The sequence below is a fragment of the Neopelma chrysocephalum genome, unplaced genomic scaffold (assembly GCF_003984885.1).
Source record: "Neopelma chrysocephalum unplaced genomic scaffold, ASM398488v2 Primary Assembly neopelma1_74, whole genome shotgun sequence".
NCBI classification, from domain to species: Eukaryota; Metazoa; Chordata; class Aves; order Passeriformes; family Pipridae; genus Neopelma; species Neopelma chrysocephalum.
In genome coordinates, this window is record NW_020897735.1 from 4,821,962 (window position 1) to 4,834,225 (window position 12,264).

The 12,264-nt window shown below is 46.7% G+C and overlaps 1 protein-coding gene across 3 annotated transcripts in view; it reads left to right on the plus strand.

Moving 5' to 3' along the window:
- Nucleotides 1-12,264, plus strand: part of NUP188 (nucleoporin 188) — a 26,343-nt gene extending 14,079 nt beyond the window's left edge. For 2 of the 3 annotated variants that reach the window (XM_027687526.1, XM_027687525.1), the window contains 19 exons: nucleotides 274-480; nucleotides 1,117-1,286; nucleotides 1,600-1,669; nucleotides 2,246-2,313; nucleotides 2,921-3,116; nucleotides 3,608-3,685; nucleotides 4,043-4,128; nucleotides 4,611-4,756; nucleotides 5,820-6,001; nucleotides 6,393-6,593; nucleotides 7,192-7,284; nucleotides 7,444-7,602; nucleotides 8,126-8,263; nucleotides 8,660-8,734; nucleotides 9,395-9,604; nucleotides 10,309-10,440; nucleotides 10,575-10,645; nucleotides 11,083-11,212; nucleotides 11,420-11,590. In XM_027687526.1, coding sequence (XP_027543327.1) covers nucleotides 274-480; nucleotides 1,117-1,286; nucleotides 1,600-1,669; nucleotides 2,246-2,313; nucleotides 2,921-3,116; nucleotides 3,608-3,685; nucleotides 4,043-4,128; nucleotides 4,611-4,756; nucleotides 5,820-6,001; nucleotides 6,393-6,593; nucleotides 7,192-7,284; nucleotides 7,444-7,602; nucleotides 8,126-8,263; nucleotides 8,660-8,734; nucleotides 9,395-9,604; nucleotides 10,309-10,440; nucleotides 10,575-10,645; nucleotides 11,083-11,212; nucleotides 11,420-11,590 — 2,583 coding nt within the window. Of the gene's footprint in view, nucleotides 1-273; nucleotides 481-1,116; nucleotides 1,287-1,599; nucleotides 1,670-2,245; nucleotides 2,314-2,920; nucleotides 3,117-3,607; nucleotides 3,686-4,042; nucleotides 4,129-4,610; nucleotides 4,757-5,819; nucleotides 6,002-6,392; nucleotides 6,594-7,191; nucleotides 7,285-7,443; nucleotides 7,603-8,125; nucleotides 8,264-8,659; nucleotides 8,735-9,394; nucleotides 9,605-10,308; nucleotides 10,441-10,574; nucleotides 10,646-11,082; nucleotides 11,213-11,419 lie in introns of all 3 variants that reach the window. The other variant, XM_027687523.1, reaches the window with a different exon arrangement.

Sequence of the window (12,264 nt, forward strand, 5' to 3'; positions counted from 1 at the left end):
AATACAATTCCAAAGCTGTTTTGCTCTTTCTAGTTTTTTGATAACCTGGGAGAAATAGGTGAGGGATAGACCAGAATTGCCAAAGATGAAAATTTAGATCACTTGGTAGTGATCCAGATCTTCCCGCTTAATGGCAACTTACTTCTGAGCACCCCCTCACAGATCGAATATTAAATATTTTGGAGGTTCATGACAGTGCAAATCACCTCTTATATAGACAAGCATTCTGTACAGGGTGGTTATTTTTCCCTGGGGTGCTGTGTCCGTGTGCAGGTCGCTCCCATGTCCGTGTACGCCTGCCTGGGCAGCGATGCCGCCGCCATCCGCGACGCCTTCCTGACCCACCTGCAGAGCAGGATCGAGGACATGCGCATCAAGGTCATGATCCTGGAGTTCCTCACGGTGGCTGTGGAGACACAGCCCGGGCTCATCGAGCTGTTTCTGAACTTGGAAGTGAAGGATGGCAGCGATGGGTCAAAGGTACAACGGCAGATACTTGCCCAAGGTCTTTTCACAGTAGGATTACAGCACCGGTCTCTAAAATCTGGTAGTTCTTACTGTGTGCTTAATAAATGCAGCTTGTGCTTGCAATTAATGGATGTGGTGCTATCCCAGTTTTGCTTTTCCTTATAACCAAAGAGAAACTTCCCCCAGTATTTCAAGGCAGATACTGAGTTAGCATAAGAACATGTGCTGAGTCAGACCAAGGATGCCTGTGACCCACTCTTGACTCTCTGTGGGGGTGTTCTTTAAGTAACCTTAAAACACTCATCTGTGATGCTCTGGCTGTGAGAAAGCTGAAGATTGGGGTACAATGGGCAATATAATTTTCCAGAATACCCACTCTGGTGCCTTGCAGTTCAAGGTCTTCTGGGACCTTTTGAAGGCACTTGGCCATACTAAGTCTCAGTTTAGCTTACATTCTATTTCCCAATAAATTTTTTTTGTGTCTCCTGTGCTATGACTGCGTTCCTTGTGGTCATATATAAAATACATGACAGCATCATATACTCAGATTTGTTTCTCTGTGTAAGTGGAATTAAGCACTTTGTGCTCTGACGGGTGCCTACACAGTGGTCCTGTGGTGACGTAACCTCCTGTTTCCTTTTGCTTTAGGAGTTCAGCTTGGGGGAGTGGAGTTGCCTCCAAGTGGTCTTGGAGCTGATTGACTCCAAGCAGCAGGAGAGGTACTGGTGCCCTCCCCTCCTACACAGAGCTGCCATCGCCTTCCTGCACGCGCTGTGGCAGGACCGGCGCGACAGCGCCATGCTCGTGCTGAGGACAAAGTGAGTTGGGGCTTTTCTACAAGGCATTTTCCCTCCCTTTCTCCAAAAGTTTGGTTCATCACACTTTTCAGGGACATTTACATCTTAGACTTTGCGTGCCCTGCCTCAAAGCCCACACAGTGTGTGGGTTTTGAGCTCGGAAGATGAGAAGCCCCTCTGTGCATGTTCAGGAGCAAATATCTTTCTGTTTCTTTCATACAAAGCTGTATAAATTTGTATTTACCAAAGCATATTTTCTATGAAGTTTGGAATTGTCAAAATGCTGCTAGGCATGGGGGAGGTAACTGATGGTACTTCTGTATGTATCTTTTAGGCCAAAGTTTTGGGAAAATTTAACTAATCCCCTCTTTGGGACCCTTCCTCCGCCTTCCGAATCATCAGAGGTGAGTTACATCCAAACAAAATGGAGTTATGCACTTCTCAGAAATGGTTTCTAAGTGACATGTGTGGCTGTTCCCTCTGCTTGCAGCTTTCTATGATCAAGTGGGTTAAACACAGGACATGAAGTGAATGTTTTTTCTGGCTTTGCAGAGACTGTACAGCCATGAACTGTCTTTTGGAATTCTCTGCTCTTAATTCACATATCAAACAAAAATAGATGTTTCCTGACAACCGTGGTGACACTCACTGGGTGGAAGTTGTGCTGTCTGAAGTGTATCCATAGCTCAGGCTGACTGGTATCACAGAGGAATCGATCAGGTTCTCGTTATTCTTCCTTTCTGTGGGAGTTTTTACCTTCATGCTGAAGGCACAGTGCTCTCAGAGTTTTAACTCTGCTCTGAACACAGCATTCTGTCCTTGCTGTCACCAGTCCATGGTCAAATGACATAACTATTGCTGTTGTGGGAGAAACAAGTCTCCTGCACAACTGGAGTATTAGTCATCCCAAGTGATAGGTACAAATCAGAATTCCACTTACTCTTCAGAACTCAGATTTTGCTTTTTTTTTGTCTTTATAGCTCAGTGTCTTGGATACCTGTGCCTTAATCATGAAAATTATCTGTTTGGAGATCTACTATGTTGTCAAGTGAGTCTTTGGGAGTTTCTCCCTCATCCCTGTACTTTTTAATTATCTAAACTCTGTGTGTTAACTCTTGGCAGACCATGTGGGCTTTGAGGGACAAAGCACATGTAATCCTGTGACAATGTGGGAGTGATTTATGAACACATTGCAAACTTGCACTTCAGATTCTTGCAATCACGAGTTGCAGAAAAATATTAGTCTTTTTGCAGCCTTTAGGTGAGAATGTATTGGTATTTTCCTTGTATCCTAGAATGAGAATATACAGTATTTGTTAAAACTAATTGTCAGCTAAGCTAACTAAGCCTTCTGTATTGATTGCTGAATCACATTTAGTAGTTTTCTCCCACTTGATTAGTTTTCCTGAACATAACTGACATTGAATATGTTGAAAAGTTAGGATTAACTAAAATCTCTGCTTAAAAAAAAAATCATAGATTTTCTTCAGAGATCATGTTTTTCCTTCACATTTGATGCAAAAAGTGGGATTCCCTGCACAGGTCTAATATGTGGAAAACCCTTCACTTGCAAGCTGTGTCCCTGAATCTCAGAAGAAGTGTATTTTCTGACCCAAGAATAAATGAAGATAAACTTCTCCTCTTGATTTGGTCAGGGGCTCCCTGGATCAGTCCCTGAAAGACACACTGAAGAACTTCTCCACCAAAAAGCGCTTTGCCTACTGGTCAGAGTACGTGAAGTCACTGGCACAACACGTGGCAGAGACCGAGGGCACCAGCTGTGCCTCTGTGACAGAGTATCAGATGCTCATCTCGGCCTGGAGGATGCTGCTCATCATCTCCACAAGCCATGTAAGGGCTGCCTCTTGCCTGACATGACAATCTGATACTAACATTTTGAATAATTCAGTGTCAACAGCTAAGAATTCACTGGTTTTCCTTTCAGTTTTGTAGTATATGTGATTTCAACACACGTTGGCATGAGCATGGCACAGGAGGTTAGAGAGAGGGTGGTGTTCTGCTGTTTGATCAAAATGAGCACATGGTCTGTCTGAGCAGAGGAGGGAGGTAGTAAATAATTTTTAGAGCAATTCTCAGTAATTAGGTAATGCTGAAGAGCTTTTTCTGAGTCAAGTGAGGCAGGGATGCACCATTAGGGAATTAATAATTGCTGACTTCTTGCCCATGGTTAATGAAGAACTTCAGTGATTTCTGTAAAACTCATCAGCTGCAAAATTTGGGGAATTCTAAAAGTAACAGATTAAAACAGTGAACTGATATTAGGCTGCTAAGAAGATGCATCTTTTATTGTGCTTGGTTGATTTTTCTCTTTGTGGATCTAGGCGGATATCATGCACCTGACTGATGCTGCAGTTCATGAGCAGTTGTTTCTGGACGTGCTAAATGGCACCAAGGTTTTGGTAGGTGCTGCTTCCTATCAGCTCTTTCATTTTCTAATTGTTCCTCTTCCTTGTATTATGAGGGGTTCTATTTCTGCAGTTGCTTGCTGTCATAGAGCTTTTTAGACCCGTGAAATTGGGCTGAAACAAAGTGTCTCTTCCTGAACTGCTGAGCTGCTTGTAAATCTTTATTTTGCATGTATCATTCTTGTCATCACTGAGTGGACCTGTGAGGGTCCTGGCTCTGGCCCCCTCAGTGCTGCTGAAGAACAAACTTGGTCATTTGGTGGCAGTGCTTGGGCTGAGCATTTCTGGGCTGAGCATTTCTGAAGTGTTCTTACATGTTGCAGCTGTAACTCTTGCAGTATTTCTCCTCAGCTCCAGGTTCCCATGTCAGTGGCCTGCCTGCAGCTGGGCTCTATGCTGTGTACCCTTCTTCTGATCCTGCTCAAACAGTGGAAGAGGTGGGTATTTTGTTTGGTTAATTTTTGGTCACTGCTGAAAGTAAAAACTTGGGAGGTTATATTTAAATCTTTTGCTCTAGAGAGATGCCCGTAGTGATTTGGGGAGGAAACTTAAGCCTTCTCATAGAATTTTCTTTTGGGAAGTAAAATGTTTCTAGGTAGTTGTTGAAATTCTGTGGAATCTCTAGTAGCAAATACAGTTCATGGTTTGGCTTTCTGCATGCTGGTGAAAAGTATCAAAAGAGCTTTTGTGATGGTTAGTCCTGCATTCTCACTCTCATTCTCACAGTGAAGGGAAAATGCATTCTCTCATTCTGTGGAATGTCTTTAGTGAGATCCAGGTGGTGACTTAAACTTTACTTTGGAAGAACTGCTTTTATTTGTGTGGATCATGTAACTTATGATCCACACAGCTCAGTCAAGCCAGTATATTTATTGAGGGATCTTGTCTAATCTGAAGAGCTCTCCCTTTTTGTTGTCAGCCAGTTGAGTTCTGTGGATAAAATCATAAACTCCTTGACGCAGATTCTGGAGGGAGTGCTACAGGCAGATCAGCAGATGATGGAGAAAACCAAAGCCAAAGTGTTCTCAGCTCTTATCACTGTCCTGCAAATGAAGGAAATGAAAGGTGAGGTGGTGCATGTGCAGGTGCTGCAGGGCTGAGCACACCCTGCACCCAGTGTGTGTCCAAGAGGAACATGTGTGTGGTGCTGGTGGTAGTGCAGGGTGCTGAAGGGAGTCACCAACCTGTGGGACTTTTCTCCTTTTTTCTTCCTTGCTTTAGCTAGTTTTGGAAAGAGATGAGGTTTATCATTCACATCGTGTCCGTGTCTTCCCTTCTGTTGTCTTTCCCTGACAGTAACCTCTGTGTTTGATCAGTTTGGTTCCCATGTGATTCTGGAAATACCTCAGTGGGTGTGGGAGGGACACCCTGGTCAGGCTCTCTCACAGAGAGATTGAATTTCTAGTTAGAAATAACAAAAGACCCAAACACTAGAAAGGGTTTGTACATTTTGTTACAAAATGACATGTTTCTGACATTGCAGTAGCACTTGAAGACCCTGAGTGGAATCTGAGCAGTATTTCCCTGTACAGCACATACAAAAGCACTGTGATGAGAAGTCTCAGCTTGTCTGTGTATTCCTTGTCCCACTGCTTGGGCCCTGCAAGCCCACATGTTTTGGAAAATAGATAGAAAGTGGAAGGTTGGGTTGTTTTTAATTGTTTTTCTTTGCTATTGAATTTGAGTTTGTAGTCATGCTGGTAAAAGTGGTGTAATTTATTGTAATGGTTTTGATAAGAATGTAATATTTATATGGACTCACAGAGCACAGACTGCATGGGCCAATACCAGAAATCTGGAGCAATTGGTTGGAATTGCTGTAAGGAGCAGTTATGGAATAATACATCCATGGTAGTGCTTGATTTGTGCTTTGACATGAGTTCATATGACTTCTGGGTAAAACTACATGGTTTTGTTATCCAGATGACCATTTCATCCCTTATAATATCCTCCTAGACTCAGTCATCTAACTTAGTCACAGTTCATCACATTCTGTTTCGTAGGTTTTGAAATGAGAGCAGAATAAACACTTAACTCCAAGAACTGTGGCTCAGTGATGCTGTCAGTTTAACTGGAAACCCCAGTACAAGGACTGTGTGTTAACTGGTGTCTGTTGTGTGTGTCACAGTGAGTGACATCCCCCAGTACTCCCAGCTGGTGCTGAGTGTGTGTGAGACACTCCAGGATGAGGTCATTGCCCTGTTCGACCAGACTCGGCACAGCCTGACCTCGGGCGATGCTGCAGATGACAAGGACAGCATGGAGACGGACGATGCCTCCCGAGTGAAGCACAAAGACCAGCGAGATGGGGTAAAGGACCTGTTCCTCTGTTCTGCAGCCTGCTTTCTTCTCTCTGGGCAAAAGTTTCATGATGCTTGAAACAATTTTCCCTTGCAGCCTGATGCCTTCAAAGGAAGTGCCAGCAGCTTCTGTTTCAGAATCACTCCATGTCTTTTTGGTACATTTCAGTCTGGGAAATCAGCTGTTGCTGCCTCTCCTTCAGATCTAAAAAACATTGTCACGAGTGCTAATACAGGCACCAAGGGGTGTGCAGAGTGTAATGTGAGAGATACCAGGGGCCTTAATTTATGATTCTGAGAATGGCTGAAGTTTAGGTTGTGTTAGTAAATGCTTTTGAGATTTCTCTTGATACTCATATCAGCCCTGTAACCCCTGTATCTGGTTCTCCTTGCCACTGAAGGTGTGTGTCCTGGGTCTGCATCTGGCCAAGGAGCTCTGTGAGGTGGATGAAGATGGAGACTACTGGCTGCAGATTACTAGGAAAGTCCCTGTGCTTCCTACTATCTTTGCTGCATTGGAGATCAGCCTGAGAGTTAAACAAAACCTTCACTTCACAGAGGCCTCTTTACATTTGCTGCTGACCTTAGCAAGGACTCAACAGGTGAGAGATGCAGAGGAGTGGGAGCACATGGCTGTACACTTTGAATAGGAGACATATATTCATGAGTCTGTGATGCAGCTGAACAATGAGCTGTAGATAAAGGGGTTTTTTTGGAAGCTGGCAAGCACTAGGTCCTGTATGTACACCTGCTTAATGTACCTTGTTCTCCATAGTTTTCCCTGGCTCAGATGGAAGAGCTGAGCCAGCCAGGGCAAACCTGTCATTTAGAGCAGGCACTTTTTCTGAATGGAAAAAGTTAAACCAGCATTGAGTGTTTGTTCCTGTTTCCTCATTACTTTTGATAAAGTGTTATTTATCTATTGCAAATTCAACTTGTGTGGGGCTTTAGGTGAAAGCAAAGTTGTTCCAAAGCCCTTTGCAGAGATGAGGTACATACCAGAGCAGGTGATTGAGAGTGCAGTTATGCAGGTTAGATTTTACTGTTGCTTTTCTTGATGTTGAACTTTTAACAGCATCAAAGCGTGTGTAGATGAAAGTTCTCTAAAAGGGCAGAGACAGTGCAAAGGACAGAAATACCTAATGCAAAACAGTCTTCAGGGAGACAGATTCCAGCAGAAGTTTGTTCTGTGTCTTGTAGGGAGCAGCAGCAATGGCTGGAGCTGGTGTCACCCAGAGTGTCTGCCTGCCCCTCCTGAGCGTGTACCAGCTCAGCACAAACGGAGCCATTCAGGTGGGTGCTGCTTCCTTCCATGTGGGAATGTGCCCAGAGAGCTCCCCATGCCCTGCCTTGTGGGCTGTGGCTGGAGCAGTGCCACCCCTAGAGTCTGGAGGCTGCTGGAGGTGGTGTGGAGGGAAATAAGTGGCTTGTTCTTGTGTGTGATTTGTTCAGACATCTGCCTCATCCCGGAAGTCCCTGGATGCCCCTTCCTGGCCTGGGGTCTATCGTCTCTCCATGTCCCTCATGGAACGCCTGCTCAAAACACTGAGATACAACTTCCTGACGGAAGCGCTGGACTTCGTGGGTGTCCATCAGGAGAGGATCCTTCAGGTAGGCCACAGACTCCCTCTGGGATGGTTTGCTTGGCTTCTCTGTCCCAAAGACAGTGGAAAGATGTCAGAAAACAGCATTGACAAGAGACTCCTGCCTCAGGAAGGGTCACAGTGGAAGTAACACAACAGTGGGAGAAGGAGGAGAGAATGCACAAGCCATGCAGTCAGGTAGGGGTGATTGTTGCAGTACTTGTTAGAGCTGGACAGTCCTATCTGCTTATCTTTTCACTCCTGGGGTTGTAACTTTGCTACAGGTGTTTAATATGCCAACTCAAGAGTAGCAGAAGTGGGAGTTTGAGGGGAGCTCACTTTGTGGCTGTGGCTCTGGAACGAAAAGTACAGGAGCCGTTCTTGGAGGCAGCTTCAGCTCAGCCTGTCCTCTCATGGCCTGCAATGCTGAAATACCTGTCCTGGCTGGACTGTGTCACTGCAGACTGCACCTTCAGCTTTTTCTAGAGGAAGGAATGGGATTTTTGTGATTTATCTGTCGTGGCCTTGATTTACTTCTGTCTCCTTTGCAGTGCCTGAATGCAGTACGGACAGTACAGAGCTTGGCCTGTCTGGAGGAGGCAGATCACACTGTTGGCTTCATTCTTCAGCTCTCAAATTTCACAAAGGAGTGGCATTTCCACCTGCCACAGCTTATGAGGGACATGCAGGTAGGAATCAGGATATACATTGCTGTGGAGTGCAGGGATTTGGATGTCTTGTGAGAAAATGGCACCTTTTTATTACTGCTCTTTTAATAGGAACTTCAGCTGAGATTATTTAAGTGTGTGTTCTATCAGTACTTTTTCTGAGTTGAGTGAGGACATACAGAGAAGTTATAGCTTGGGAAAATAACTTGGGGAATTCAGTGGCTTACCCTTAGTTCTTAGTGCCAGGTGATTCCAAGAAAATACTGAGAAATTGAGAGACTGCATGGATCCTTTATGATCACAGTGCTCTCTTATGGATCCTTTATGATCACAGTGCTCTGTTTAATTGGATTTTCCAGCTTCCACCCGTGGGTTCTTAGCTTTTAAGAGATTTCTCCCTGATCTTATTTCTTTCAGGTGAACCTGTGTTACCTTTGTCAGGCCTGTACCTCCCTCCTGCACAGTCGCAAAATGCTCCAGCACTACCTGCAGGTGAGGATCCCAAACCAAACTGTGAGTTAAGTGTTGCCCGTGCTCCCTTTTGGTAGGCAGATGTTGTTGAATAACCAGGCTCTTGGATATTGAATGGATTGTTGGTAATCCTAGTGGGAATTACTGACAGTCATCAACAGGTAGGATTTGTATTTCTCTTCTAAAAACCTCTGGGCAGAGTAAAGCCAGTCCTAGAGAACCAGCAGCCTGTGTCGAATGGTGCTGTTGTCCTTATACACTGCAGCAAGAGGCTGCATTGCTGTAGGACTCTGGAATGCCATTAATAAGCCACTGTTGCCCTGGTGTCCTTGATCTGATTTAATTTGTTCAAGGGACATAGTTCTTGTTCTTGGGACATCCTCAGATGCATGAGGTGGAGAAGATGCATTGCTGCTGCTGTGTTATTTCAGCGTGGCTCAGGCTTGGTGTGCTGATTATTGTTTTCCTAAAATTGTTGAACCTAAACAGCCTCTGCAGCTGCCTCCCTGCAATGCAGAGCCTCCCAGTCCATGCCAAGTGTAGATTCTCAGCTGGTGACAGACTTTGGGAGCCTTTTTTCCTCATTCCCTTTGTTCACAACATTTTTTTTCCTCAAATCATTCGTCTTAGTGCAAAATAACCGTGTCGGTGTTCAGGACTTTCTTTTTTCTCTCTCTGCAGACAAAAAACGGCGATTCCCTTCCATCCAGTGTGACCCCCCGAGTGCAGCGGAATCCCCAGGCCTCCTCCAAACATCCCAGCCCCGAGTCAGAGGCAGCAGAGCAGAAGGCCCTGCTCACAGTGCAGTACAGCCTCCTGAAGATCCTCAGCAAGTCTCTTGCTGCCCTGCGCCACTTCACCCCCGATGTCTGCCAGATCCTCCTTGACCAGGTAGGGACAGAGGAGAGGTGCTGCTCCATGAAGGGGGGAGATTCCAACATTTCCAGGGATGATCTGGGTCTGTGTAGTGAGGCACAGTATGTCCTGCTTGAGACAGTGACCCCTGTCTGCTTCCTGCTGCCCAGAGCAGGAAGGCAGGACACAAGGAATTCCCATTGGGAATCAGACACTGGTCAGTCGGTGTGAAAGGAAGGCTTGGCCAAGCTTTTGTGGGATCTACACAACACTGTGTCTGTGTGACCTCACTGGAGCAGACAGTAACCCAGTGGGTTTGTGTCCTCAGTACACCACTCTTCAGGAAAGAATGCCCTTGCTGTCCTCCCATCGTGGTGTGACCCAGTGGCTGGTCTCCAGGTTCAGAAAAGGAGGGTTTAGTCCTTGACTCTGGCAGTGTCCTGCTGCTGACTGTTGGATAGGGAACTTCCTTCTCCTGTGCCTCTGGGTACATACACCAGTGTGGAAGCAGTCAGTGCCTTGGTGTGCCAGTGATGGGAGCTGTGTGAGCAGAGTCTGGTTGTGCAGTGCTGTACAGAGCACTTCACTGCTCCATCTGTACACCTGAGACTTGTGAAATTATCACAGTGCTTCTATTTCTCCATATAAAAAGCATAATGAGGGACTGGATATTCCTGTTCCTATGGCAACAACATGCTCACGGCCTCCAGGGTCTCACACCTCTTTCTGTGTCTCTGCAGTCGCTGGACCTTGCTGAGTACAACGTGCTCTTCGTCTTGAGTTTCACCACACCAGCCTTCGACTCGGACGTCGCCCCTTCCTTTGGGACTCTCCTGGCCACAGTCAATGTGGCCCTGAACATGCTGGGAGAGGTACTGCCCCTTTCCTGTCTGGGAGCACGGCAGGTGCAGCGACCCCAGGGTGCTCCTTCAGCTCATACTTCGAAGAGCAGGCGTAGTTCTTTTGTATCTCCTGTCTCTAATGCCTGTCTTTTTTTCCCTCCAAGCTGGATAAGAAGAAGGAACCTTTCCCTCAGGCTGCAGGGCTGAATATGCAAGAGGGAACCAAAACCCTCAAGTAAGTTTCTAATTATTTGATGTAGTCACAGCCAAGCAGCAGAACCCAGAGCTCCTCACATCAGAACTGCAGTTGAGAAGCATTTGTGTAACTTCAGAGCTTCTCACTCTGAATCCAAGGACTTCAGGTAGCCCATCGGCAGCTCTCCAAAGCAAGCAGGGTTTTTTTGGGGGGAGGGTGTGTGAAGTCATCCCATCATAAATCAACCACTGAGGATGCAAGAGGTGTTTGATGCTTATTTACTAGTACTTCTAAATCAGTTCCCTGCTGGCCACAGGGGTTTCTGGTGTGCAGAGCACAGCTTTTGGGTATGGCTGCTTGAGCAGAATGTGCACAGTAACACTGTTCCCTCATATGTGTGTGTGTGTGAAGCCTTTCTATGAGCATTTGACCTGGAAGGTGTTGTGTGCTGACCTCTCTCTGTGTTCTTTGCACAGGTCTCTGCTCATGTTTACAATGGAGAACTGTTTCTACCTGCTCATCTCCCAGGCCGTTCGGTACCTGCGGGACCCGGCCGTGCACCCCCGGGACAAGCAGCGGATGAAGCAGGAGCTCAGCTCAGAGCTGGTGAGCACCTTGTGCCGTCCTCTGTGGGGTCAGGGAGTCCTGTGGGAGAAAGTCACTTGTCTGTGGCTGCCCAGTAAAGCCCAGCATGAATGAACAGCCTTGGGCTGCACACACTGGCACGTTCCTGTGCCACGGGAAGCTGGTCTGGGGAGGGAGAGGGCGTGTGGTGGGAAGAAGCTCTGACCTGTTCCACACTTGTGATTGCAGAGTACGCTGCTCTCCAGCCTGTCTCGTTACTTCCGCCGGGGTGGTCCCTCCTCACCTGCCAGCGGGGTCCTTCCCTCTCCCCAAGGAAAGTCTGCCTCCAAGCTGGGTCCAGAGGGGCAGGAGCCCTTGTTCCAGCTCGTGCAGGCCTTTGTCCGGCACGTGCAGAGATAGATTCTGTCCTGGCCCTGCCTCCCTTTTCAGGACCTGCAGCGGAACGATTCATGTCCACCACAGAAGGCATCACCTTTGGCAGAGCTGGAACAAGGACTGGGAAGGGAGGGAGGCCAGGTGTGGGCAGTGGTGTCACCTGAGCAGTGGAATCCCATGAACTCTTGCCACCCAGGAGCAGAATGAATGTAAGGAGAGCCCAGAGCAGCTCTCCGGTGACCAGCCCGCGTGCACAGCCTGCTCACTCCCTCTGCCAGAGCATCCTGCCTGGGTACAAGCACTGAACAGTCAAAACCTTTATTTTTATAGCTTGTACCTCAGCTGGGGAAGCTGTGGCTGGATAGAGAGAGGAGACACTTTCTGCTGGGCATTAACTCTGCTCCTATCACAAGGTGCAATCTGCCTCTCCCGCACAGAGTCCAGCTAAGGCACACCAAGGGATCAGCCAGCAATTCAGAGACCATCTTTCTACTGCTATTTTTGTACTGAATGGTTCAAGGCACGATGGTGTATGTGTGCTCACGCCTTCCCTTCACCCTGCAGTCTGTGTGTTGTGTGTGTTTCTGAAGAGCAAGGCCTCACTTAAGGTTTTTACGTCAAAATTCCATTGCTCCAGTCTTGCAGTTTTTTGTAACTGTGCCCTATTTATACTGATATTAAAACCTTTATAGACAGCA